The sequence below is a fragment of the Brassica rapa genome, chromosome A01 (assembly GCF_000309985.2).
Source record: "Brassica rapa cultivar Chiifu-401-42 chromosome A01, CAAS_Brap_v3.01, whole genome shotgun sequence".
Lineage (NCBI taxonomy): Eukaryota > Viridiplantae > Streptophyta > Magnoliopsida > Brassicales > Brassicaceae > Brassica > Brassica rapa.
Genome location: NC_024795.2, coordinates 24,908,873 through 24,931,368, shown reverse-complemented (window position 1 = coordinate 24,931,368; position 22,496 = coordinate 24,908,873). Strand labels below are relative to the sequence as shown.

The 22,496-nt window shown below is 31.6% G+C and overlaps 3 protein-coding genes and 1 long non-coding RNA gene across 5 annotated transcripts; 3 read left to right on the top strand and 1 right to left on the bottom strand.

Moving 5' to 3' along the window:
- The first annotated feature begins 295 nt into the window (after nucleotides 1–295).
- On the top strand, nucleotides 296–5,362 carry LOC103840695. 2 transcript variants are annotated; one of them, XR_627711.3, is made up of 3 exons: nucleotides 296–1,328; nucleotides 1,442–1,870; nucleotides 2,201–5,362. It is a non-coding gene; the product is annotated as an uncharacterized LOC103840695 (long non-coding RNA). The 2 variants fall into 2 exon arrangements; XR_627709.3 differs by lacking the exon at nucleotides 2,201–5,362 and having other exon boundaries at nucleotides 936–1,328; nucleotides 1,442–2,028.
- A 3,153-nt stretch (nucleotides 5,363–8,515) lies between these two features.
- Nucleotides 8,516–8,872, top strand: LOC103841425. Its single transcript, XM_009117966.2, has one exon. The coding sequence runs from the start codon at nucleotides 8,516–8,518 to the stop codon at nucleotides 8,870–8,872; it is 357 nt and encodes a 118-aa protein (XP_009116214.2).
- Nucleotides 8,873–11,149: 2,277 nt separating this feature from the next.
- Nucleotides 11,150–12,836, top strand: LOC103840684 (auxin-responsive protein IAA19). The gene is made up of 3 exons (XM_009117198.3): nucleotides 11,150–11,839; nucleotides 12,305–12,398; nucleotides 12,498–12,836. The coding sequence occupies exons 1-3, from the start codon at nucleotides 11,431–11,433 to the stop codon at nucleotides 12,586–12,588; spliced, it is 594 nt and encodes a 197-aa protein (XP_009115446.1). The 5' UTR covers nucleotides 11,150–11,430; the 3' UTR covers nucleotides 12,589–12,836.
- A 1,142-nt stretch (nucleotides 12,837–13,978) lies between these two features.
- On the bottom strand, nucleotides 13,979–16,264 carry LOC103840673 (probable 2-oxoglutarate-dependent dioxygenase AOP1). The gene is made up of 3 exons (XM_009117189.3): nucleotides 15,647–16,264; nucleotides 14,513–14,846; nucleotides 13,979–14,425 (listed from the first exon to the last, which is right to left on the bottom strand). The coding sequence occupies exons 1-3, from the start codon at nucleotides 16,033–16,035 to the stop codon at nucleotides 14,165–14,167; spliced, it is 984 nt and encodes a 327-aa protein (XP_009115437.2). The 5' UTR covers nucleotides 16,036–16,264; the 3' UTR covers nucleotides 13,979–14,164.
- Between the last annotated feature and the right edge of the window lie 6,232 nt (nucleotides 16,265–22,496).

Genomic DNA, 22,496 nt, shown 5'->3' with positions numbered 1-22,496 from the left:
ACGGTGAGCTTGTATTTCTACACATGGCTCTGTAGGCTTGTGATCAGAGCCGGTCCTAGATATGTGGAGGCTAAAAGCCAAAAATAATTATGTGGCCGACTGGGTTCGAACTCATGACCTCTTCGTGGTCGTAACAGTGCGTTTACCAAGTATGCTAAAGAGACTTTTGATAAAAATGCGGCTGAATTAATATTTAATAGAATGCGGCTGGAAGCACTTGCTTCACCTGCTTCTGGTCAAGGCCGGCTCTGCTTGTGATATTCGGTTCGAGAACATATTCTTGGTTTTGTTGAATGATATACATTCTAAGTAGTTCATATCTATATCTAACTGAGTAAAACCTAGATTTCGTGTGATTTCAAGCATATCCATCTAAAGAAAATGAACTGCTACGTCGCAACCCAAGAATCAATAGTATATCTTTATGGTGGAAAAACTCAGTAAAAAAGAAAGATCCAACTCTTTGATATCATTCATGATAAAAAGGTAAACAAAAGGTTGAGATTGTTTGTAAACGACAGTTTCAAGTTATATCTGAGTATAAATTTATGATTTATCTAAAAAGACCTAGTTCAACTTAAGTCATCCATACGGGTGAAAGTGGTATGCAATTAATTGTCAATATATTGAGATCATATCAAATTACTTCGTCACATTGTTTTCATTACCTTAATTTTCGAGAATACAACAAATTGACATAAGGAATTTCATATCTTTTTATTAGTACAATGATATTTTTTAAAGTAAATATTTTAAAATGAAACTGACAGAAAATTTGAGACAAAGCTCATATGTGTTGATACTCAAATGTATTGATCAAAGAGAAATCTTAAAGTTTTTGATTCATCTACTTCTTATGTATATGGGCTGATTTCTATCTCTTAAACGCTAGTGGCAGACCGAGAAAAATAAAACAAAAACGCTATTGGTAGAGTGAAGTTGGGTCCAATTGGCAGAAAAAAATCGAAATACTTTTCTAACATGGGACATAAGCAAGTCTTTGCCCAAAAGAAGAAAAGTATAAGTCTTTCTACCGTGTCTTGGCGGGCAAGTGTAAGGACAAAATTAGTTTTGAAATAGTCAAAAATCATCAATAATAATGATGTAACCAATGAAGATGTATAAATTAATCAACTCATATCTTGCACAAAAGTCTATATAAATCATCTCTTCTGTTTACTTCTGTTTACATCTAGTCTTTACGGTTTCTATAGAACATATCTTCAACTAACTAATGGCTAACAAGCTCTTGTATTTTGTATTGATGGCGGTGTTTCTACTGTTTAGTGTGTCCAAAATCTGGTGGGAAACTCCTAATAAACGGCGAGGTGAGTAACAAGTTTTAGCCACTAAAGTTGTAAACAGCAATTTAAACTAATCATTCAATTTGTTTGTTGTGTATACAAGTCTTTTACGTGTATATCTTTTTTTTTTGCTTTAGTTTACTCGACAATGGAATTGGTCGATAAACTTTTTAAATCGGGAAAAGCGTTACTTCATATCGGATTCGATGAAGATCAAGAGTACTTTAAATCTTATTTTCTGCTATAGATATTACATCAGGTTTTTTTTTTTGATAAACTATTACATCAGGTTAGCATGTGTTGTATATGGTTTTCTCAATGGCTATTGTTGTGTTTTTTTTTGTTTATAATAAAAGTAAAACAGTTATGTAATCAAAGTCAAAACTATTTATGCATCATGGATAAATTAGTTACAAAAAATATTCAGCATGGTGCCGAACATTTCATCGAACATATATTTCATAGGACGGTTCAGAATGGTGCAGTTAGACGTGTATTCTCATCAAAAGCGGATCCATGTGCATAGAAGTGGTGTCAACTGATACACCTTAAATAATAAAAAATAGGTTTGTTACTTTTAAAGGATAAAAATTCTTCAGCTCTGATGGCTATTTTCCTTATGGCTAACACCCTTTAACCTGGGTTTTATCCCACTTGACACCATATTTTTACTTCATTTTATCTCTTCTTTTACTTACACAATTAAAACCCATTATTTGTAACCCATGTTTAATTAATTTCTGAGTCTGTCACTGAATTTCATATGGTAGTAGAATTGTCGGCCGTAAAATAGTCTATATAACATTTCTGTCGTTGTAAAAACATAATTAATTAGAGATTAAAAAAAATCAAAGTCATCAAAACTATAACCACAGAAACGGGTCATGTGTCGGCAGATTCAACTTGGGTTAATAAGCTAGCGAATTGAAAGCGCAGCCAAGCCTCCTGGTTTTGCTCTGGCGAATACTTTAAAGACATTTTCTGTATATTTTGAAAGTTTTCTGTTCAAATAAGCTTTTGTAAGATACTACTACTATGCAAGGAAATATTCGAACATATGTTAGCAATACATATTTGAGTTAAATAAATATTTGCTCGATTACAGAGACTAATGCGTCCGCTAAACACTCGTGCTTTGCTTTAATAGCATGTTGCCAATTTGTCGGACAATGTTTATTGACTAATCATTATTTTATAATTTTCTAGAAGAATCAAAAGTTCTTAATGTTTTACTTTGCTTTTATGAGAATGATATACTGTTTTTCTTCAAAAATTGTTTATTCGTAATTCTACATTTTTTTTTCATGAAACTAATACAGTATATAAATACTTCTTTGCTATTTCTAAATCGATATGCTTTTGTTCTGCCATCATACTTAAATTATTACCAAAATTTACGATGGTAAATATTGATTTTTTAATCTCCGTGCATAAAAAAAAAAAAATCTCCGTGCATGCTTCCCAACCAAATATTCTCTTTTTCTGACTGTGCAAATGTATTTGCTTTACATTATTTAAAAAATCTGACAATAATAGCAATACACAATATATGCGTTTTTAATGCATATAGTTTATGCTGCTTATCGACGTGGGAACATACTTGTAATATACCTTATATTTGGTCGTCCGTTTAATCAAAATTATACCCCCGCTTGTTTTTGTTTGTGTTGAAGATACGTATTGTCAATGTATAAGAGAGTTAGAACATAATTATGACTCTTGCGACTAGTTATATTTTATTAATTAGGGTAACCCAAAACATAAGCAAGAGAATATTGATCGCGCGTGGATAACGACACAACGTATAAGAAACATGAGACATGTCACAATCACTATGAAAGTTTTCCAATCAGAACTCGAGTAAAAGCAGATGATTTTATGTATAATATACTTTCAAAAATTAATTATACTTAAGCATTTCTTTTGGGATCTGAGTTTTAATTAGACTGCCTGAAATTTCCATGTTGAATGACATTCTTTCAAACTGCAAGCGGTGGAGTTTCTAGACTTTGAAAGGGAAAATAAAGCATCTCGGTCGACGTATACAAAGCACAGAAACATTGTACACTGTGGGTAAATCGAAGCTTTACATATGTTTGAAGCACTCTGATTATAATGATAACTAGTAGCACTGGGCAAAATATCCGGAACCGAAGAACCTACCTAAAGCCTACCCAAAAACTAGAGTTCCGAATCCGATCGGACCCGGAGTAAATAACCGAATGGATTCTAAATTGATGTATCCGAAAAATAGGTATCCAATTTAATCCGAACCGAGAACCAAATGAGTATTCAAAGATATCCAAAATGTAAATTTATATTTACAAATATTATTGATAATTATATGTATAATTATTTTAATAATTAAATTTATAAATTAAATATATTAGTTATTTTCAATATTTTGTGTATTTTTGGATAAAATATGATAGTTTGGATAGAAATACTCAAACAAAACTATATATGATGAGTAGTTTTGGTTATTTTTTGGTACATTTGGGTAGTTTGGATACAAAATATCTGAATCGGATCAGGTAATATGGTTACTTTTGGTGCTATTATCCGAACTCGTTTAAGATACATTGGTTATTCAGTTATTTCTAGGTTCTTTTACATCATAACCGAACCCACCCGGACCCGGGACAACCCGACTCGAACCCGACCCAAAATTTTGTAATACCCGAACATGACCTAATTTCCAAACCCAAAAACCCGATATCCGAAAGAACCGATCCGTACCCGAACGGGTATCCGAATGCTTAGGCCTAATAACTAGAGATTGACCCGCTCGCCCGAGCGGGTGTTTGTTTTTACTTTTTCTTATAAGTAAATTTTTGTTTTGTATAAATGGTATAGATATATTTATAATTAAATGTATATGTTAGTGGTTGACCCGTGAAACCGCACAAGTATTTGTTTCTACGTTTTTATAAGTAACTTTTTGTATAAATGGTATTTTTTTGCTTAGCTAGATTATATAAAGTATTACCTAAAGGCATAAAATATATAGAAATATTACGATTTAATTAACAAATGAGTTTTTAATAAATAGAGAATATTCTTAAATATTTTTGTGATAAAAATTGATTATGTTTGTTATTTACGATTTTTAATAAATAACAAAATTTTGTAACAATAACATTGCCAGTTATGATTTTGAAGAATGTGTGGATGGATGTTTTTCCTTGTTAGTTATAATAAGGGTAAACTAAATTTAGAGTAGTATATAATACTTCAAGCTTTAAAACACATATAAAGAATAATAAATTGGGTAATTCTCTCAAATAGCCATTTTTAAGTTTTTGTCACAAAAATAGCCTTCAAGAAAGAAAATGACCAAAATAATTTCTTTTTATTTTGAAAATTTTAATTTTAATTTTTTATTTTTTAAAATTTGAAACACTATCCCCAGAACTCCACCCCTTAACTCTAAACCTTAGTTAACCGAGGGTAACAATGTAACAATATACTAATAAGGCATAAAATTATTTTGGTCATTTTCTTCATTAAAAGCTATTTTTGTGACAATAAACTAAAATGACTATCTTAAGGAATTTTTCTAATAAATTTGATAAATATTTTTTAAATGCAAAACATATATGTGTGAAGAAGAAGAGTTACATGGGTGGAAATTTGCAAAGAAATTCAGTTTTATTAGGAAGAATAGTTTGGAGGAGGTTAGCAAATCTTAAAATGTAAAATACAAATCTTATATAAAAAATGTAAATATAAAATGAGAAAACATATACTAATAAGGCAGAAACTTTAATCAATCTTCTGTTTTCTTGGAGTGCAAGATTTGAACCGATTACATGGTCGAGTGATTGCTATTTTAATTTGTATTTACATTTGTTGTTTATGAATTTGTGTATTGTGAAGTTGTAATGGTCGAGATATATAAATTGAAGGTGTATTGAGATGATGGCGATATAGGTTTTGAAACCAACTTACAATAATATTTTATTTTTCGACATACAATTTTAATATTACTATATGTAAGCAAAAAAATTAACCAAATTGATTGTGTATTAGATTTAGGATATAATTTGTCAAATTAGGAAAACCAATAATTGTTTAAATTTAGGTTTAGTCATTACTTCAATGACATATATCTGTAAATAAGTTGTAAGTCTTAGGGTTAATTCTAAATTATACTTATGTTTTAATAAATTAGATGATGGTGATTGGTCCGTGAAACCACACATGTATTTGTTTTTACGCTTTTATAAGTAGTGTTTTGTATAAATGGTATAATATACGTAATGAATCAATCAAAATAGTTGAGGTATATGTTCCCTATATTTAGTCGTCTGCCTAAATCAATAGTATTGATGATACTGTTATGAACATAATTTTTTGCTTAGCTAGATTAAAAGAAAGTATCACCTAAAGGCTAAGTTTATCGTACATGGTTTCATTTAGAATAAGATAGATTATACAAAGTAGTTTAGACCCAAATATATAGAAAGATTATGATTTAATTAACAAACTAGATTTTAACTCGCAGGTCCGTGCATATATTTCTTCATTTTATTAATGTATTTGATATTATTACAAATATTTTAAATATATATTTTCCATTTTAATATTCTATACTGTGTAACTCTATAATATTATTGTTTATATTTCTTATTTGACATTATTAAATATAGTGATTTTTTTAATACATTTTATTTTGTTATTAATTTTTCTTACTTACTAATATATTTTCGAGTTCGGTACGATAAAATAAAAATATGAAATAATCAAATAGATAATCTCCTTCAAAATATGTTTTTCTTTAAATTATACATTTTGCTGTAATACATTTTTAAAATTTATTTATTTATATTAAAGAAAAGAAATATGTTTAAAATATGTTTTTTGTCATCGACTTTTAAAGACTCATACAGACTCTGTAAATATAATTTATATTTACATGTTGTGTTAAACAAATATACTTTAACATATATTATTTTAGTATTTTACGGGATTTATAAGTAAAAACATTGTTTTGTTTAAATAATATAGCCCTATTATTTTAGTAAATTTTATACATAATAGCATCTATCATATTATTTTAGTAAATTTTATTGATATTGGATATTTTTTGGATGTTATAATATTAAGTTTTCTTTTTATCTTTTAATTAATATTTCAAAATATTATATTTATTTAGTTTTTACAACATATATAGTTTGTTTTTTTGTGGTGGATTTCAAAACTTTATTCTTTATTATCTATGATTTTATCTTTAGTAAATTTTGAAACATTATCATTTTGAGTTTCAACATTTATTTTCAAAATTTACATTTTTTCAAGAAAATTTTAAAAAATTATACTACTATTTTGAGTTTAGAAGATTACATGAATTTTGAATTTTTTTTTGTTACTACGTTAATACATTATTTTATATAAAAATATTTGAATTTTGGTAATACTTTCTAATATTTTCTCAACTGATTTTTTATAATTAAATAAAATTAAAATTAAAATTTTATTGTCCTTAATATTTTAAATAAATTACTAAAATTTCATAGTTTTGGTAACATATTTTTTAAATAGTATATGAACTAAAGGTTATTATTACTATTATATTTTTGTATATAAAAATTTTTAAAAAAAAATTGTTGAGAGTTTCAAAATAAATAAAAATATAATATATAGTTGTAGATATAAAAGTTAACCCATGTTAATAATTTATTTTTGTATAAAAATATCATATAGTTTACAAATTTTAATTTATTTTAATGATTAGAGATAATTTATTTAAATGAAACAATTTCTTATTTTTTTGTTAATTTACCTATTTAATATAATTTTCATTTTTAATTCATATAGCCCTTCTATTTTTATATAATACCGAATATAATTATAGAATTTATAAAAAAATAGTATATAATTTTATTTTCTTGTTTTGTAATAAAATTTAGTTAATATATATAGAAATATTATATTACTAATTACGAAATTAATTATTATGTTAATTTATAAAAAAATATTTAGATTTTAAGTACGATTTTGTTCTTTTTCAACAGATTTGTTATAATTAAAAAAATATTCAAATTTATAGTTGGTTTATTATTAATGTAAATAATAAAATATGTTATATTACCTAATTTTGTAAATGGTCCTACTATGACTTTTTAATGGTAGATAAAAATAGGACCCTAAATTGATAGATTGAATGTATATTTTCTGTTAAAGATAAATGATTTTGATGTATGGAGGTTGCAAAATTCGTGAAATTAAGTCAAACATACATGAATTTGTTTATTAAACTCTTCATCAATATTAATAACTGCATGGAATGGTGTATTACACAAAACTCATGTAAATATAAACATTGTGACAATTTTTGGAATTATGAACGTTTGACAAATATGAATCGATTTTGTTTAGAAAAAAAAGACAAATATGAATTGAGTTTGTGTAGCAGGTGCAGAACGTGGTAACTAAAGAGAAGCAACTTATAAAGTTGGTTTAGTCTAAGTGATGTAGGGTTGTATATAATAATTGTAATGTGAATGCAATACAAAGGTTGATACTTGTATTGTTAAACTGATAAATCAGGGTATCGAACTGAGATATTATTTCCGGAATCAGGTTTTCAAGCCTGTGAATGGGGGCCTAACACCAAACCATTGTTAGCTCATTCGTGGAAACTCAAGTGTTCACCTAAACAAAGACATTTTGTCTGGCAAATACTTTCTGGCACTTTGCCAGTTACAAAGAACCTTCGCTTTCGGGGGATTAAGTGTGATTTACAGTGTCATATATGTGGCGCAGAGGAAGAATCCGTTAACCATGTGCTTTTTGAATGTCTTCTCACACTACAAACATGGGCGTTATCTAACATTCCTTCCCTTCCAGGGGTTTTTCCCACCCAATCTCTTTTTACCAATATGGATTATTTATTTTGGCGCCTTCCAAAAGAACCAGACTTGAGTTATTTCCCATGGATCTTATGGTATATCTGGAAAAATCGTAATGATAAATTTTTTAATAACAAAGTTAGGGATCCTCCTTATATTCTCCGCACTGCAGAAATTGAAGGGGTGTTATGGGCCGAATCCCAGACTAAAGAAGCTACATTTAGGGAGTCTTCCCATGTTGGGACCCCTATTTTACATGGGATAGATCGATGTTGTGTTGATGGTGCATGGAGAGAACAAGATTCCTTCACAGGACAAGGATGGTTTTACAGAAACGAAAGATTCACTGATACTATGATGGGTACAATGTCTATTCGCAGGAGTCTATCACCTTTACATGCAAAATGTGAAGCTTTGATATGGGCGATGGAGTGCATGAAGACCCTACATATCTCAGAAGTGGTGTTTGCAACCGACTGCTCACAATTAGTGAAGATGGTGTCTACACCAACAGAATGGCCGGCATTCACTACTCACATGGAAGAGTTTCTACGATGTAAGGATTACTTCCCCAACTTCTTCATTCAACATATTCCAAGGGCACAAAACACAATGGCGGACAAACTAGCACGAGGTGCTAGAGACATACCTTCTGCTATGGTTTATGTTGATTCAGTTCCACCGAGATGGCTCTCGCGGCCGGAACCGGTTTAGTTTAGTTTCTTTTGTTGGAAAAAAAAAACTGATATAAAAATATCAATCGTGTACTCACTGATATAAACATATAAATCGCGCATTCTTATTATATTTGTAGATTGTAGATAACCAAAGTACTATTTATTTGGAAGTTGGTTTAAATTAAGTGATACTGATATATTAAAGGAACCAAACATGATCGTATAATTTTAAATGATAAGATTATTATTAGATTCTAGAGAAGGCCTAAAACATAATGACAACTCCTAATAGTAGATAAAAAATAGGATCATAAATTAATATATTAGATGATGATTGAGTTTTAATAAATAGAAATTATTCTTAAATATTGTTGTGATAAAAATTGATTATGTTTGTTATTTACGATTTTAAAAAAATAGCAAAATTTTGTAACAATAAAATCGTCAGTTATGATTTCGTAGAAAGTGTGGATGGATGTTTTTCCTTGTTAGTTATAATAAGGATAACCTAAATGTATAGTAGTATATAATACTTAAAGCTTTAAAACACATATAAAGAATAGTAAATTTGATAAACTAAATCACTCAGATATGTATTACAATTTATTTTGATAATGAAATTGATTGGATATTAGATTTAGGATATTATTTGTCAAATTAGGAAAAACAATAATTGCTTAAATTTAGGTTTAGTTATTACTCCAATGGCATATATCTTTAAATAAGTTGTGAGTCTTAGAGTTAATTCTAAATTGTTTGCATGTTGTCTTTTATTAGCTCGATCGGTTGGAAATGTAATGTTTTCGTGTTGTTTTTTCGTTTGAACGAAATGTTTTAGTGTTGTTAAACTTAAATTTCAAGGTAAAATTAAACCTTTTGCTTTCTATGGGTATCCAAGTTTTCAGATATATTAAACCTTTTTGCGTGTTCACTTTGGTAGAACTTGGATATCCAACGCTACTTTTATAAATCTTGGTGCTACCAAATGTCATTTGTTAGTCACTGGAACCATTAAAAATAAAGTAGACAAACTAGAAATATGGGGATATTGACTCATCACTCTCTTTATGTGGTTGTATTTCATATAATTTCACGTGGCCCAACCTGTTGCTGTTCATCAATCAATCAAAGTATGTAGACAATAGTGAACCCACACACACGGTCGATCTTCTTTTTCTATGCTTGTGGCCCTACATGTCTAACCCCATGATTACTTCTTGTGTTAGATTAGGATGTTGAGCAAAAGATAGTTAGCAACAAGACAACCTAACAACTCGGGTCTAGCTGAGTTTGAACTCATTCGAAACTATTTTACTCCCCTCAAAATCATTGGGTTGTGACTAACTTTGGAAATGCGTGTATATTGCATGAAAAACCCTGACTTAACAAATGTTTTTTTTATAATTTTTTTTTGCCAATTCTTTTATATGCAGACTTCAAATAAGATTTTGCAATAGATGTTTTAAACCCGTATTAGTTGAATTGATCTGATATTTACCAATCAACAACATAATAAGATCGATCTACAAGTAAAACTGATTCAAAATTTGATCATAGATATCCCAAAAGTCCAATCAAATATAAACCAAACTAATTTTAAAAGAGAGAAGGAAAAATCAAACCAAAACTTGAAAGCTATTTTTTTTTTGGAACAAAAAACTTGAAAGCTAGTTAAGTAGTTATTTTAGTTTAAAGTATCAATAAGTTTGATATCTGAACCAAAATATAAAAACACATGCCAAATTTATCGCAAATTCAATTTTACTTTAGTCTAGTGCAAAACTATCGTATTATATTACACCAAAAAAAAAAAAAACTATCGTATTATACTTACTTGGTACCATCCATACAAATTATATTTGGATTTTGGTGTATCCTCTCCCCATGTGAGATTTTTGCGGTGACCAATCAAAATCATTACTGAAATATCTTATAATTAAGCTAAATATCGTTAGTTGCCAATTTAAAAAGTATGGAAGGAGATATAACGAACATATCCCAAAATGGTAGGATTTGATTAAATATGCATATACTCTTATTAGAAATGTGAACAAATAGACTTAACTTAATATTTATTTCCACTATAAAATAGCGAGAACCTAATTTAAAAAGAGAAGAGGTATGCTGTAGTTGTGATTTACTAGTTAGAACAATAATCTTTACAACAAGAACACACATGGGATGTTAGGAGAAGTAAGATTCGGATTCCAATAATCCAACGGTCAGAGAAAAATCACAAGAAATTTTCACAACCGTAGGATCTGTTCCCTTAACCACCTTGTGGTGCCGGTCTTTATTAATTTTGTAGAAAATTAAAAAACAGCACCAAACTTGTGTCTCTCATGTGACCGACCACCGCATCTTTAGTTGATCTGTCTTTGCCCCCATTTTGTCTCCCCCACACAAATTGAGTAAGAAGACTTTAGATATCAAACGACTTTACGTGTCACTCTCTTATTGGTTTTTATCGGTTTAATCGTGTGGACCAAGGAAGCAACATATATAAAGCACGACGCGGTAGTGTCATTACTACAAGAAGAGAAGTGTGTGTGAAAAGAAAGTTCTCATATTTCAAAATAATAAAGAAGTTAAGAAATGGAGAAAGATGGACTCGAGCTTGAGATAACGGAGCTGAGACTTGGACTTCCGGGGAGAGATGTGACGGAGAAGATGATGAAGAAGAGAGGTTTCACGGAGATGATCATGACGTCTTCCGGAAGTAATAGTGAACAATGTGAGAGCGGCGTTGTTTCATCTGGTGTTGACGTGGAGAAGGTTAATGAAACGCCGGCGGTGAAAACTCAGGTGGTGGGGTGGCCGCCGGTTTGCTCTTACCGGAGGAAAAACAGCTGTAAGGAAGTTTCGACGACGAAAGTGGGGTTAGGGTATGTGAAAGTTAGCATGGATGGTGTACCTTACTTGAGGAAGATGGATCTTGGTTCAAGCCAAGGTTATGATGATTTAGCCTTTGCTCTCGATAAGCTCTTCGGTTTCCATGGCATTGGTTAGTAAATGAATTCTCGCCTATTAAACTAATGTGGAGTGGTTAGGTCATATGAAAATAACTAATTAATCGATAGTACGAGTGATTAGATTAAGAACTAAAGCGTTTTAATAGGTAATGCAAGAATTAATTGTTAAGAGGAACATATATGGAAAATCTTAATACATGTTTTAGACTTAAGAGTGTTGTGATTTCTTCTTATTCATCCCGTGAATATCATCAGATTTAGGTGGTTTAAATTTAGTTCTAACTAGAAAAATCTTGAGTTAGCTCTTCATGCCTGCATAGTCTTAAAACTAGAGATTTACATTTCATTTTTTCTTTCTTTTAGCGTGAATAGTCTTTTCGTTAAAAAAAAAAGAGTGAATAGTCTTTAAACAAGACACTATAAACCAGAAATTGGAGTTCTATAACTATCACAATATAATCAACACACGATTAATATTTAAATATACATATGTGCAGGAGTGGCCTTGAAAGATGGTGATAACTGCGAATACGTTACCATATACGAAGACAAAGATGGAGATTGGATGCTCGCGGGAGATGTACCTTGGGGGTATATGTTCATATCTCTTGACTTAGATTAGATCTCATTATAAACTTAATGTATGTTACAGTTTAAGTTTAAATTGGTTTGGGTATTTTGATTTTGCAGAATGTTCATAGAGTCATGCAGGAGGTTGAGGATTATGAAAAGATCCGAGGCTACCGGATTTGGGCTGCAGCCTAGAGGATTAGACGAGTGATATGACGGCTTGAACAAGATGCAAGGGACTGGTTCATTAATTTAACCTTTAACTGGACCAAGATCATTTAGAACATTTTCCCAACTCACGTTATATGTAGTATATCTTATACAGTACTATTCTGTAAGACAATTTCAAGTTATGGTTTGCATAATTATCTTCAGAAAGACAGCTCTATATACTATCCGTGTTTCTTGATTGTTGTTAAGACATTACTTTGTTTAAACTCACTATTATTTTGATCTATATATAGTACCTCTTCCGTTCCTAAATATAAGTTGTTTAGGTATACTAAGAAAATTACTTTTGTCTAGAAAATATCATTAAAATTATAAATTATAAATTAATGGTATTCAATCAATTACAAAATAATTTATTAAATATGACTAGTTACATAGTTTTTAATAAAGTAAAAACTACTTAGAAAAATGAAAAAATCTTATATATTGGAACATCAATTTTTATCAAAACATCCAACATTTAGGAACAGAGAGAAGTATATATGTTGCAAAGCCTATGTTACCTTCCTTTTCCATTTTTTTTTTCTAATTTGGCAAAGGTTTCCATGATTTCTCATTTTCCTAATATCCTAAAACAAGAAGAATAAGCTTAAAACTAAAAACATAATAAGTTGTATATTATAGTTTATACAAATTTTACAATATTTTTGTTTTTAAATAATTTCATTTTAAGAATTTTATTTTTCATGTATTATTTTGAAAAAATGTTATTTAATATTAATTAACACTATCTTTATATATTTATCAACCATCTTTATATACTTTTACATACACATACATGTGCACATTGACGTGAGCACATTATAACTAAGTATTTACCACAATTAAAATATTTAATTTTTTTGGAAGTTAAAATATTATTTTTTTAATATTTTTTTCACTATCGACCAAATTGTAATAAAATGATTTGTCTTAATAATTTTCTTTTCTTTTTTTAACTATTATCCGTTTAGAAATGAAGCCATTGATTCGACATCACGACTATCTAAGATTCATAACATAAAAACAAATAAATAATAGTAATTTTTTATTATCACAGAAAAAAACCCAAAAACATCAAACATTTTAACCGAACAAACCAAATAAATACTGATTTAAAATGATAGTTATATTTTAGGAGATTAAAAACAAAAAAATAATCTAAAACCGAACTGATATCTAGATTATACAGATTAATGTCTTCTTATTAAAAAATAACGAAACTAATAATCACATTTCGCGCAAGACGCAGATTATTTACCTAGTACCAATAGTATAATACATGCATGTGGATTCATCTTTAATAATTGAAGGGTTTGATTAGTCAAATGTTCCGAAAACATCTGAAACTGAAACATTGCCATATCAGTTTCAACGTCTACAACCGTCAATTAATTAATTCCATGATCAAAACATTTATTTTGGAGTATCGGTAAGTCGAGGTTTTATTACAAGCTCAAGCGCCAACAAGACAAAATAAATGTAACAACAAACCAACTCAAGAGCAAACTAAACAAGCATAGCTAGCTAGTGATCAAATGATACATATATACATAGCTTTATTTATTGGCAAGGATTCAATCCTCTTTAGAGAGAGAGCAGTAAGTTTTGAGAGCCGATAAATCCCTCTTCTTGGTATCGGTGTAGGTGAACTTAAAGTAAGCGTTATAATCAAAAGGCTTATAGAGACGAGGATGTTCATCATCGACCATCTCCTCGAATGCATTTATGATCAGTTCTTCTTTGGGAAGCAAGAACAGTCCAGCCGTGTACCGATCTTTCTTTCCGGTTATTACCACACGGTGAAGCGGAGGAAACACCCTACCATTCAGTAGTACCTACAAAACCCACATATGATGATGTTGATATATAGAACAATTAAATATGATTTTACATGACTTAAACTCAAGGAAGCTTAATTTTACATGAAGTGAAGCTCCGGCTATAACGAGGAAAGAAGAGTCTTGAGATGGCTTAGCTTTGATCCAGTCCTCACCTTCTTTGGTTTTGATCTCCAAACCATCTACTACGTCATTTTGACAAAGTATAGTGAGGAAATGTCTATCGATATGAGGGTCAAGGCCTAGCTGCTCCTCTGTGTTTTCGTCAAGGCCTCTATATTTAAGCAAACGAAAGTGGTTCTTCGCTGAATTAAGGTGCTCCTCGATGTATTTATCGAGACCGAAACTCTGCATGATCATCGTCCTCACCTTCATGTCTAATGATATTAAATTCTCCGTAAATGACTGAACATTCTTGCTGCAAGAAAGAGAAATACAAATTTACAAAAGTATATTTATTTCATCAATTTTTATCAGAGTTTTACCTTTTATAAAGTTGAAAAATTGTAGACACAACAGAGTTATGCTTTTGGTTATAAAACTACAAAATATGCTAGATTTGAATTTGATATTATAAAAAGGTGACGCTAGTTATAATAATGTACACAAAGCTTCTAATACTGTGGGTATTCTGGTTATAAAGCCTCTCTTGTTCCACTTTTTCTAATAAAAAGTGCTATGCTTTATATTTTTGTCGACTATGCTTTATATTTATTCCACTTTTTAAAAGGTTTTTCATATTAATTCTTTTTTAATGTACAGGATAGATGGCAATAAAAGATAAAAAGAAAATAAGTCTAAACCAGACTAAACCGGGTTGGTACAAACGCAAACCAGAAACTTATACAAAAAAAAAGAGAAAACGAAGCTGAAAACTGGAGCTCCGCGGTGCTGAGAAAGAAGAACGCAAAATCCACGGGAACGAGAAAACGACGAGACAAAAAGAAGGAGGAGGAAGCAAAGACTAGCTAGGGAGAAGCAGACAGATTGGTGCGGAACTGGTGTTTGGATAGATCAAGACCACACCTCACAAACAACCAACCAAAGGTAACAGATGAAGACTTGGGTCACGACCTAGATCTGCCCCTACCGAGAGCTAGATCGTGAAGCCAGGGACCTCCGCACCACCCAGAGACTGCCTAGTTTATATATATAGACTTTCTAGCGAGAAATGAAGACAGAGATGATAAGAAGAAGAAGTAAACAAGGGCATATAACCTGAAGGTGATGTTGCCTTGAGGCCAAAGCTTGTAGGTCAATTCATCGACAACTTGAGGACTATCTGCACCGTCAAAGCCCATACCTTCGTATAAAGGTATAGTCGAAACCTGACCAACGTATCCTTTGTAGATTTCGTCCGATTCTTTTGTACTTAGTTTGGTCTCCAGTGGTAAATCGAAAGCTTCCTCCGAGGCCTCGAACAGTGCCTTCCGTAGCTCCGCTGAAGCTCCGTCGAACAAGGCCTCAAAACATCCGTAGTCTTCTAGAGCTCTTCGGACTTGGGCTCTCGCCGAGTCCCACTCTGGAGTTTCCGGCTTGAGGTTCGGAATCGAGAAGTCGATGACCGGAAGGGTAAGGGGAAGTTGGGTTTTCGAACTTATCGTCATTAGTTTTTTTTTTTTTTTTTTTTTAAATTAGGAATGTGGTGTGTTTGTTTTATACGAATATTTTGAAGACTCAGGGCATCTCCATCCCCACTCTATTTTTTTCTCTAAAATGGAGCAAAAGTGAATATGGAGTAAGGAATGCTCCAACCCAACTACATATCTCACTCCATAATAAAAAATCTATTTTTTGTTTGTTCATCACTCCATTATAAAATGAGAAATAGAATAGGGTTTGAGCAATTTTACTCTATTTCTACTTTTACTCCATTTTAGAGGAAAAAATAGAGTTTTACATTGGAAATGCTCTCAGTTGGCTATTATATAGGAGAAAGTCCATGTGTTCATCACAAAAGTTTGTTTAAACTTTATGTGTTTCAAAAAAAAAAAACTATACTATTCTAGGTTGGTAGCCTTAATTGGATTATTAAGTCTTACTCCATTTTATTATATTTCGAATACCAAAAAAAAAGATTCTCTGTATGATAAGAGTTAGAAAATTAGAAAATACTATATCCATATCAGCAAGCTTATCATGGTCATTATGACGAAATTACAAAATTGAACTAGCATTTCTCGAAATTATTAACTTTAGCACCGAAAAAATATCAAATCTAACTTAGTACGACCTATGATTAGTATAAACCATTTTCTGATATATATAACTTAGTTTCTAATACGTTGGATCAATCCAAAAATACATAATGCTATTTTCTGTAAGTGTTTTTTTCCTTCAGGGAGATGATATCATCATTAATTTATAGAAAATTATTTTATATTTAAGTGAAATCAAATCAAATATAAATCGACCAAATTCATATGACATTGATTCCGTGCCAAGTGGTTCAATGGTTTGTCAATGTTTCTTAAGGCCTTCAAATCCTATCTAATTACTTATTATGAAATATTTTGGATATATGCTAAACAATATACAAGATCATCTATTGTTTAGATTTAGCATCGTAAAAAGAAGAAAGAGTTATAACGTACGTTAGACCCTAGATTCTAATTTTTCATGTTATTTTCATCCATTGTCACGTTCAAAATCATGTATTTAGAACCATGTATGACTCGTTTCTCTTGTCTTTTTTTTTTACAGTAAACAGTTATTGTATTACTCAAAATGAAAGTAGTTTTTTTAATTAGTAATTATTATCATTTTTCGTGTACGTTTTATACATACTTCATAGTATTTAGGAAATTGTCAACCACACATATATAAATAACAACGTGATATCCCTTTATTATTATTTGAGAAGCACTTTTAATCACTAATTTTTATTTGATGTGTTATTAACAGAAATGTCATTAGAAATGTCATTAGAAATGTCATTACTGATGTGGCAACTTCATAACCTTTCTCGACCCTTTTATTAAAATAGTCATAGTTTACTAGAATATTTACAATAGAATACCTTTAGGCATATTTGTTACAAACTTCTCTTATAATATATTACAAGACTTGTGGGATGATAATCAAACGAATAAATGTATTAACTTTAGTTAACCAAATTAATTTTATACATAAACGGACTGTAACATCATTTGTTTGGCTGTATAACCTCTTGGTACCTTTTTTATATGATATACTCTTACCAATGTTTAAGAATAAATAATTTCCGTAATCTTAGCAGTGGTTTCATCATGAATAAATAAAATTCATGATTTATTCTTCAAAAGTAAGTCGATTGTTCATAACTATTGGCACTATAATCTGACGTTGAAGTAGTTTTTGATATATATGTCAGATTGAAAGATTTTCATATTTACTTCTTTTGATTTATATTCAATTTCATGTTCTTTCGTAAGACTCGATAAATGACATTTGTTTTTGTTCAGGACATTAGTATATGTAGTGTAGTGACATTATATATTTTATATATCTACATGTTATACATATATCATTTAATATACATATATCTACACATTGTATATTTTACATGTTTTTCTCTTAGAACATAATAAATATACTAATTGATATACTATTATTATTGGTCATGAATAAATATACCAATTGTATACTTTTAGAGATGGTCGCATCAGTTATATTTTTTTTATTAAACATATAGAAAATATTTACTATACTTGGTTAAACCTGTGAATTATGTTTGGGTATAACATGTTTATTTTCATTTGAATTATATTATTTATTTGGTATAACATGTTTATTTTCATTTTGATTAAACTTAAATATTTTTGTGGCTTCAAATTTAGAATATTCAGAATTAAAAGTAATTGATTTAATTTCCATCAATTATTTTGCGGCATCAACGATTGGTTGGTAATTTAAGTTTATGATGAAATTTTAAATTATACAGCTAATGTCTTATATCAAGTGAATGTTGGTTACTCATACACTTAAGGGAAGTGCATTGATTTTCCAACACAATGATATACTCTGCTTACCAATTTCGTTATCTAATCAAAATCAATAATTAATTTTGATTAATTATTTTATGTATTTTATTGGATATGTGATATTTATGTTATGCCTGGACAAAATAAACTCAATTATATTGTAAAATCAAAATGTTTTATATAAAAAAGTTAAACCTAATCTTGAGTGACTGCAAAATAAAAATCAAAAAGGAATGACATAATAAATTTCTTTCAATCCCTTAACTTTTGCAACAAATTTTTTTATTACAAAATTAACATAAATGGTGATAAACATAAAATTTGAAAATTTATTTAATTATTTCCGGTTAAGTTTGTAGTCAAATATCATTTAATATGGAATTTTTTTAAATATGGAGATTTGTTGATAGGACCTTTGTCAATTTACAATTCATCGGTTCGAATTTCCCGCGACTTGAGTCACTCGATTCAGCTTCCAATCTTCTTAGGTATTGTGATTGAGTTTAGTTCACAAAATATGGATATCTCAAGTGACAAAGAGTTAACCCAAACTATGTATTTTGACTCATAATGGATATTAAGGTTTAATAAGTGGTCTCTTTTACAACTTCGAGTCCTAATCAGTCCACTAAATTAGAAAATTCATATTGTTTACTTTTTTTAACCTCATATTATTTACTTCAATTTATTTTTATTCTTCTACAATTTTTATGTACTCCAGAACTAATATTATTTTAATAAAATATAACAATATTTTTTTCTGGACAACTAAAATAAAACAAAATAACTTCGATATTTTAGTCTATTCACCCCGTGCAAGGCACATATCATCACCTAGTATAATGTAATTGAGTATTCTAATAATTGGCAACCGTTTCATATGTACGATACATTTATACATTGTCTGATAAAAATATATGATTCATTATTTAACATTTAGTTAATTGGACCCGGTTGTTAGTCTTTTTTTTTTTTTGTCAATGAATAATTCATTCAATAAGGTTCTAGCCAAATGACTAGGGAACAGGTAACAGAGTATAATGGAAAAAAAAAAGAAAACAAAACCAACATCAGTAGATGCCATAAAAAGAAAGAAACATCACGTAGATGAAATAGGTAATCAAAGCCTTCCTTGGCTAAACCTCCTGATCATTTGTAGGAGCTCACTAATAAGGTCCAGCATTCCGAGCTTCAGCTGTAATAGAAGATGATAGCCAACTCGGACCACCTGCCGCCATATACGATTGAGACCTTTGGTCTCTAGTAACACTCTCTGCAACTTGCACCGCAATGAAATTGGCCTCTCTAGACCGGGATATCACTTGACAATGATCAAAGTGATGCAAGGACCGTAAGATTCTTGAGATGCCATCTGGTAGTTGAAGGGGATTCAGAGGAGAAAACACTGCTTCCATTAATGCATCAGAAGATACCTCAAAGATTACTCGCTTGATATGAATATCGTGGAGCGCTTCCATTGCCCACCAGAGTGTCTGCAAATCAGCTTCCAGTGCTGACGTTGTAGTAGAAAAGGCCCGTCTACTATGCGAAAGAGGTATGCCAGAAGAGTCTCGTAATATCCAAGCAGAGCCCGATCTTTGGGAGGGGTTATCCCATGAAGATGCTACATTACACTTCAAAATCCCAACTGGTGGCTTCGTCCATCTTTGGTTATGTTGCGCTGGCGGTGCCATCACGAGAGAAGAACCAGGTGGAAGAAGCTGAAGGTTTAACCAAGTAGCTGCTTCCTCAGATGCCCGAGAAAAAATAGAAAATCCAGAAGATTGCACCTTCTCAAAGACAAGAGAGTTTCGAGCCTTCCATATTTGCCATAAGATCCACGGAAACGCGAGAACTGAAGCACTGTCTGTATTGGCTTTCTTACTCAATGACAGCAGATGGTAAAAGTTAAGCCAAACAGAGTTAGGAGAGAAGCCACCGGGAGGCAGAGGGATCTGAGCCATACTCCAGGCTTCTTTTGCTGTATCACAATGGAACAGAACATGACAAATAGACTCTGGCTGAAGACCACATTGGGGGCACGTAGTATCCAGTAAGATTCCCCGAGAACTAAGACCTTGTTTCACCGCCAGCGCTCCCGAGATTGCTCTCCACATAAAGTGACGAATCTTAGGAGTAGTTTTTGTTTTCCAGAGGTCTTGCCAGAGTCTTTTTTCGATAGGAGGAAGAGACGGTCCAGACGGAGCCTGATGCTGCTCCAAGGTTTCCGCAAGTTTGTAACCAGATTTTGAGTTATAAGCACCATTCCTAGAGAAACCCCATATTCTACGGTCCTGTTCCGATAAGTTGAAGCTTGTGTTGAGTACCAGCTCCACATCTTCTTCATGAACAATGTCCCTAATTCTCTGAATATCCCAGCCACCTCTCTGGACGTCAATCAAATCATTGACTGTCAATGTAAGGTCGACAATAGCATCTTGGCGATAGCGAGGAGGCCTCGGGGTATCAGACAATAACCAGTTCTCAGTCCAAACCCGGGAAGTTGTCCCATCTCCAATCTTTTGTAATAGTCCTTGAGACAGCAACTCTCTACCATGTAGTATGCTCCTCCACGCATAAGAAGGACGAGTACCAACACCACATTCCATGAAGGAAGAGCGAGCAAAGTAACGTTGCTCTAATATACGCGCGACTAAAGAAGACGGGTTGGACCAGATACGCCATGCTTGTTTGGAAAGTAAAGACTGGTTGAATTTCTCTATGTCTCGAAAGCCCAGACCACCGAGTTCTTTAGCCTTACACATTTTTTTCCAGGCCACCCAAGGGATTTTCTTCCTGTTAGTACCGGAGCTCCACCAGAATTCTATCATTGCGCTCGTTAACTTAGAACACACGTCCTTCGGAAGTTTAAAACAAGACATTGCATAGATAGGAAGAGCTAAGGCCACTGACTTCAGCAAAACTTCTTTACCGCCTTGAGAGAGCGATTTTGCGAACCAACCCTGCAGCCTTCCTTGGAGTTTCTCTTTGATGAAACTTAAGAGTTTGATCTTAGATCCACTAAAGCACTCGGGTAATCCAAGGTAGGATCCTTCTCCCCCCTCCTGATCAATACCCAGGACCTCTTTGATCTCCAATTTCAAATCCGCAGGAACCTTGGAGCCAAAGATAACCGAGGATTTTTGTAGATTGATAATCTGACCTGATGCTTCCTCATACGCTTTCAGACAAGCCATAATCTCTGTAGCCTCACTTATATTCGCATGACACAGGAGAAGACTATCATCTGCGAACAGAAGATGATGCACTGATGGACCTGAGGAGGAGAGCTTGATACCTTTTATCCGATTATCTTCCTCAGCTGAGTTGAGACATGAGACTAATGCCTCGGCACAGATGATAAACAAAAATGGTGAGAGTGGATCGCCTTGGCGGATACCTCTTTCAGGTCTGATAAACCCATGGGAAGTGCCATTGAGTAGTACCGAGAAGGACACTGAGCTAACACAGGCCATGATCCATCTTATCCAGACTCTATCAAATCCCAATTTCTCCATAAGAACCTCCAAAAAATTCCATTCAACTCGATCGTAAGCCTTAGACATGTCAGTCTTGATGGCCATACATTCCTCCGAGACTTTAGGATTAGTACGTAAACCATGGACCATTTCGTGAGCAATGAGAATATTGTCTGATATCAATCTGCCAGCCACAAAGGCGCCCTGAGTTTCCGATATAATACTTGGCAAAATGTGTTTCAGACGATTGCATAAAATCTTGGAGATGATTTTATATTGAACTGAACACAAACTGATGGGACGGAGATCCTGCATCTTTGTCGGCTTAGGGATTTTCGGAAGTAGACTCAGTTGAGTATGGTTCCAGCCATCAGGCATAATTGAGGTACTGAAGAAGCTACTGATCTCTGCAGTAAGTTGAGGACCAACAATATGCCAAAATTTCTGATAAAAAACTCCAGTAAGACCATCTTCCTCCGCTTTTTAATACATACATTTTAAGATGACCCATAGATTATAAAACATTTATTTTATATATTTTAAAGAATGTCATCATCTATATACATCTACTCATAATTTGACCAATAGTAAAATAGATTGCATGGGTGATTAGTTAAATGTAGCTGT

Coding starts and splice junctions, on each gene's coding strand:
- LOC103841425 (XM_009117966.2), top strand. CDS start 8,516: ATGGGTACAATGTCTATTCGCAGGAGTCTATCACCTTTACATGCAAAA.
- LOC103840684 (XM_009117198.3), top strand. CDS start 11,431: ATGGAGAAAGATGGACTCGAGCTTGAGATAACGGAGCTGAGACTTGGA. Junction 11,840..12,304: donor CTTCGGTTTCCATGGCATTG/GTTAGTAAATGA, acceptor ACATATGTGCAG/GAGTGGCCTTGAAAGATGGT. Junction 12,399..12,497: donor GCGGGAGATGTACCTTGGGG/GTATATGTTCAT, acceptor TTGATTTTGCAG/AATGTTCATAGAGTCATGCA.
- LOC103840673 (XM_009117189.3), bottom strand. CDS start 16,035: ATGACGATAAGTTCGAAAACCCAACTTCCCCTTACCCTTCCGGTCATC. Junction 14,847..15,646: donor CAAGGCAACATCACCTTCAG/GTTATATGCCCT, acceptor TCTTTCTTGCAG/CAAGAATGTTCAGTCATTTA. Junction 14,426..14,512: donor TAGCCGGAGCTTCACTTCAT/GTAAAATTAAGC, acceptor TGGGTTTTGTAG/GTACTACTGAATGGTAGGGT.